Consider the following 4,526-nt stretch of genomic DNA (forward strand, 5'->3'; position numbering starts at 1 on the left):
GATCACACACCCTGATCCCGCCACCTAGATCCTCGAGTAACACACAGGGGAAACTGAGGCACACACCGTATTCAGAAAAAACGTTAAGAACATTCCCACTTTGTCACAGGCCGGGCATCTGTAACGGATCCGCTGGGGCCCAACCAGCACGGCGGGGCTTGATGCAGGAATCGCTGGGTGAGGTCTCTGGCCAGAACAGCACGGGGGTCAGGGGGGCAATCTCCTGACTCTGGAGAACAGAAGGGAACAGCCCCAGCGAGTCAGTGACCTGACGGCTAATCCAACCCAGGAGTCCTGGCTCCCAGCCCCCTGCCCTGACCACTGGCCCCCTTGTTCCCTGGTGGAGGTCAATGGAAGAGGCGGGGGCTATTGTGGGGCTGGAGGGGGGGTGGCCCCTGAGCCCCTCCAGTGATGTGCGTGCGGCTCCCCCTGCAGGAGAACAGTCGGCGGCAGAAGCAGCACCTGAGCCAGCGTTTCGACTCCCTCTACAGCACCCTGGAGGAGCGGAAGAAGGAGCTGGTGCAGCGCGTCAGCCGGGAGCAGGAGGAGCGGGTCAGCCACGTGCGCTCCCTCATCCGCCAGTACGGGGAGCACCTGGAGATCTCCGCCAAGCTGGTGGAGTCGGCCATCCAGGCCATGGAGGAGCCCCAGATGGCCGCGTACCTGCAGGTCTGTGCGGGGAGGGGGGTGTCTGGGAAGGGGAGGGCAGGAGAGGGGCTTCTCCACGCTGGGATCTGGCCAAGCCGTGGGCACCATCCTCCTGGGATGGGCAAAGGGCTCGGGGGCAGGGGCCTGCTAGGCCACGGGCGCCTGTGGTTGCCTCTCTACCCCAGCCAGAAGGTCCTGCTTGGCTGAGGGGTAAAGCCCGATGGCTGCTCATCCTACAGGCCGCTTGGAAGGGAAACTTGGTCTTGAGCCTGCCCCCAGCCAGAGCTGGTGCCAATGCCAGTGCCAGCCTGCAGCTGATGGACCAGGGCCTGTGGGCTCAGGGGGCTGGCGGGGGCTGGGCTCCAGGAGCAGGGGCTGATGCTAACCAAGCTCTCTGCCTCTCCCTCCCTGCAGCAATCCAAGGAGCTGCTTAAAAAGTAAGTCTGGGGGGTGGGGTGGGGGGAGACAACAGAGGAGAGAAACCTCCGGTTGGAGCCCATCCCTGTAGGGGTCGGGGGTCCTTGGGGCAGAGTCACAGATCCATGGGGCCAGTGCTAAGCCGCCAGCCTGGGAACAGTCTCTGGGAGGAGCCTTCAGTGACCCTGCCCCCCCCCCCGGGTCTCACTCTTCCCCCAGGGTGAGCCACGTGGCCTCCTCGCCTCCTGAGACTGGGCCCCTGAGCCTGCAGCCCCCCTGCCCCACCCCGGGAGCGCCGGGCAGCGAGTCTGGGACAGACCCTGGGGGAGACGTGTCCTCTCCTCAGGGATCAGTGCCCCTCGCCCAGCGTCTGCAGGGACACTCACCCAGCGCTGTCAGACCAGGTGGGTTTATTAGTCACCTGGCACACGGCCCAGGCAGCCCCTTGGGCGGCCCAGAGAACTGACGGTTACAGCCCAGCCCAGCTGCAGTGACTCCCGTGGTTCAAGCTCTGTCTGTCTCATCCAACCTCCTTGGTCAGACTCCAGGTGAGAGCCCTGCCCCCGACTCCTGCCAGCCCCCAGCTCTTAGCCCCCCTCGCACCTCCCAGCCCCTGTTCCCCAGCTGGGGAGCCGCTGCTCGGCTCCTGCGGAGAGGTGGGGCCAGGTGTCCATGTCCCACAATTAGATTTGCCAGCGTTGCCATGGATTCTCCATTGATCCGGGGTTGGCTTCAGCCAGTTGGTTCCCAATGACCCACGTAGTCCCAGCTACGGGGCGGGCGCCATTCCCATCTGTGCCTGAGCCTGCCTGGGGGTGCCCAGCCCTCCCCTCGCTGGGTAACGATGCAGCTGTAACGATGCTGGTTCTGGCGGGACCCAACGGAGAGCGCCAGTTCACGACAGATTGCTGAGAGCAGGGCAGTCACAGCCTCAGGCTGGGGGTCCTTTGCACACTAAGGCACCAAACCAGCCCCACACACAGCTCTGCCAGTGCCCCCATCCCGCCCCACGGCCCCCTGGCGCCCCAGCCCTGGGCGCCCCACACACAGCTCTGCCAGTGCCCCCATCCCGTCCCACGGCCCCCTGGTACCCCAGCCCTGGGCGCCCCACACACAGCTCTGCTGCCCCCCTCAATCCCAGAGGGTGGGGGGGTTGGTCAGGCTGTGCAGGGGTGTCACGGAGTCAGGCTTGATGCCCTGCATTGGCTTTGAGTGAAGATTTGTGAGTCTGACAAGCCCCCGGCTCTGCCTGGCAGGATCACGGACACGTCGAAGGTGTCAATGAGTAGCCGCCCGGAGCCCGGCTACGAGAAGATGGACCACTTCTCTGTCAATGTGGACAACCTGGCCGAGATGCTGAGAACCATCGAATTCCAGACAGGTGACCCAGGGGGTGTGGCAGCGGCGGGTCCTCCTGGGGCCATGGTGTGAGCCCCGGCCCTGGGTGCTGTGCGGGGTGGGCAGAGCCGCTGCTTGGCCCAGACGTCCGTCTGTGTGTCTGTCTGACATGCACCAAGGCAGGGGCAGGGCTGGTGTTAGCTGTGGCAGGGGGATCCCGCAGAGGGGTGTGGGGCCCAGGGTGTACAGGCTCTTGGAGGGGGTGTGGCTGGGGTGCAGGTGGGGGGATGGGGCGCAGGAGGGGGTGGCAGAGCATTGATCTCAGCCTCCTGGGGTGGCTGCCAGCACGGCCCCTCCCCGGCAGTGGGTCCCGGCTTCTGCCCCTCTCCGTGCACAGCTGGCGTGTGCTGGGGGCAGGATGCCTGGCAGGGACTCCAGGACTGGCTGAGCTGGGTGCAGGTGGCATGGCCGGAGCATCCTATCCGGCTGCCCCACGCCTCCACCCTGCTGGGCTCTCTGGGGCAGCCTGGCCAGGGACCCTCAGTGGGGAGGGTGGGGCAGGCTCAGCCCCCACCGGCACGGGTGCTGACTCTGGATTCCCTCGCTCTCCCAGACTCGCTGGGTGAGGACGACATGGACGGGTTTGCGGGCGGGGATGGAGGAGACGCTGGAGCCAACGAGGACAGGCCGGAGGGGCCAGAGGCGCTAGAGGGGGCCGAAGGTGAGTGCCTGGAGTGAGGGACAGTCACCCCGGGCCACACAAGGGTAACAGCCTCCTCCTGCTGTACAGAGCCCCCCAGAACCCCCAGCTAGCAGGGCCCGTGACCATGTGCTTTGCCCCCGTACGACCCGGGCCAGAGACCTGCCCCAGAGCAGAGCTGGCTGCACTGAGCTGTCAGTGCCGGAGAAGCACCCGGCCCCGGGGGATTGTCCACTGGCTAATTACCTCCCCGTTAAACACCGACCCCCATTGCCAGTGGGGATCTGTACCGCTTTGGCTTCGCCCTTCCTCCACCTGCCCGCACAGCCCCTTGGGCGACGCTTGTTCCCGCGGAGGTACTGCCAGAGCAGGGCTTCTCTGCCCGGGGGTCGGGACCCAGACTGTGTCGAAGGGTCGTGTGGCAGCTCCTGTCCCACGGGGCTGGCTGGGCTCCCTCTTGGTCCCTGCCAGGGGCTACGGATTCTTCCTAAAGGTGGGGGGGCCACGAGGCCCCCCTCCGCGGCCCCGCCCCTGCCCCTCCTCTTCCCCTGAGACCCCACCCCCTGGCCAAGCCAGAAGCCGGAGCTGGCCCAGGGAGGCTGGGCCCCTTCACCTGCTCGGGGTGGGGGAGCCGAAGAGCAGCCCCTGTGTCCCCGACCCCCCGGCCGCCCACCCAGGGCAGGTGGAGGGTCCACGGCGCCCCACAGCTGCCCGCGCGACTCTTACCCTGGCCTGGCTCCGACTCCCAGCCTGGCCGGGGGGGGGCAGGCCCTTGGGGGCCTAAGAGCCACAGCCGGACCATGGGGTGGGGACACAGGTCAGGGCCTGCTCTCAGCCCCGCCCCATGCCCTGGGCAGGTAGCGGGTCCGTGGCTACCTACAGCTCCCCGGCTGCAGAGAGCCAAGCCCAACCCCCCCACAGCACAGGAGCCGGGCAGGCCCCAACCCCCCTGGAGGGGCAGGACCTGTTCAAAACCACCCTAGGGCCCCCACCCCCAGACTAGTTACTGGGTCGCGCCATTTACAGATGGGCCCTGAGCCCACAAAGGCGGAGCAGCCGCTGCTCTAGGCTGGGATCACGTCACCCCTTGGACCCTCCCTTGGTCTAGGTTGAGCTCCTGGCGGGTCACTGAGGCAGGTTTCTAACCCTTCGATCGTTCCCGCAGCTCTTCCCTGACCCCTCTCCAGTTTATCAACCTCCCTCCTGCTCTCACCCCTGGCCTCTTAGTGCTGGGGCCACTGGGCAGGGGCATGTCTGACCCTCTGTCACAGACCCCCAGGGCCGGGCTACGCCCCAGCCTGGGAACAGGCAATTAATTGAACTTTGACTACTAGCGGTAAATCTGCCCAATGGCCTGTGATGGGATGTTAGAGGGAGTGGGATCTGAGTTACTACAGAGAATTCTTTCCTGGGTGTCTGGCTG

General features: G+C 66.2%; 1 protein-coding gene across 1 annotated transcript; it reads left to right on the forward strand.

The window, feature by feature from the left end:
- Nucleotides 1–392: 392 nt before the first annotated feature.
- LOC112122758 (tripartite motif-containing protein 54-like) lies at nt 393–3,585 on the forward strand. Its single transcript, XM_026646890.2, has 4 exons — nt 393–669; nt 1,063–1,085; nt 2,322–2,446; nt 3,017–3,585. The coding sequence occupies exons 1-4, from the start codon at nt 412–414 to the stop codon at nt 3,139–3,141; spliced, it is 531 nt and encodes a 176-aa protein (XP_026502675.1). The 5' UTR covers nt 393–411; the 3' UTR covers nt 3,142–3,585.
- The last annotated feature ends 941 nt before the right edge of the window (nt 3,586–4,526 follow it).

This window comes from Terrapene carolina, unplaced genomic scaffold, assembly GCF_002925995.2.
Source record: "Terrapene carolina triunguis isolate 2854851 unplaced genomic scaffold, T_m_triunguis-2.0 Scaffold47911, whole genome shotgun sequence".
Taxonomy (NCBI): Eukaryota; Metazoa; Chordata; order Testudines; family Emydidae; genus Terrapene; species Terrapene triunguis.

What these genes read in the sequence shown, in the direction of transcription:
- LOC112122758 (XM_026646890.2), top strand. Translation starts at nt 412, where the DNA reads ATGTGCGTGCGGCTCCCCCTGCAGGAGAACAGTCGGCGGCAGAAGCAG. An exon ending in AGATGGCCGCGTACCTGCAG is followed by an intron (nt 670 to 1,062) that starts GTCTGTGCGGGG and finishes CCCTCCCTGCAG; the next exon opens with CAATCCAAGGAGCTGCTTAA. An exon ending in AACCATCGAATTCCAGACAG is followed by an intron (nt 2,447 to 3,016) that starts GTGACCCAGGGG and finishes TCGCTCTCCCAG; the next exon opens with ACTCGCTGGGTGAGGACGAC.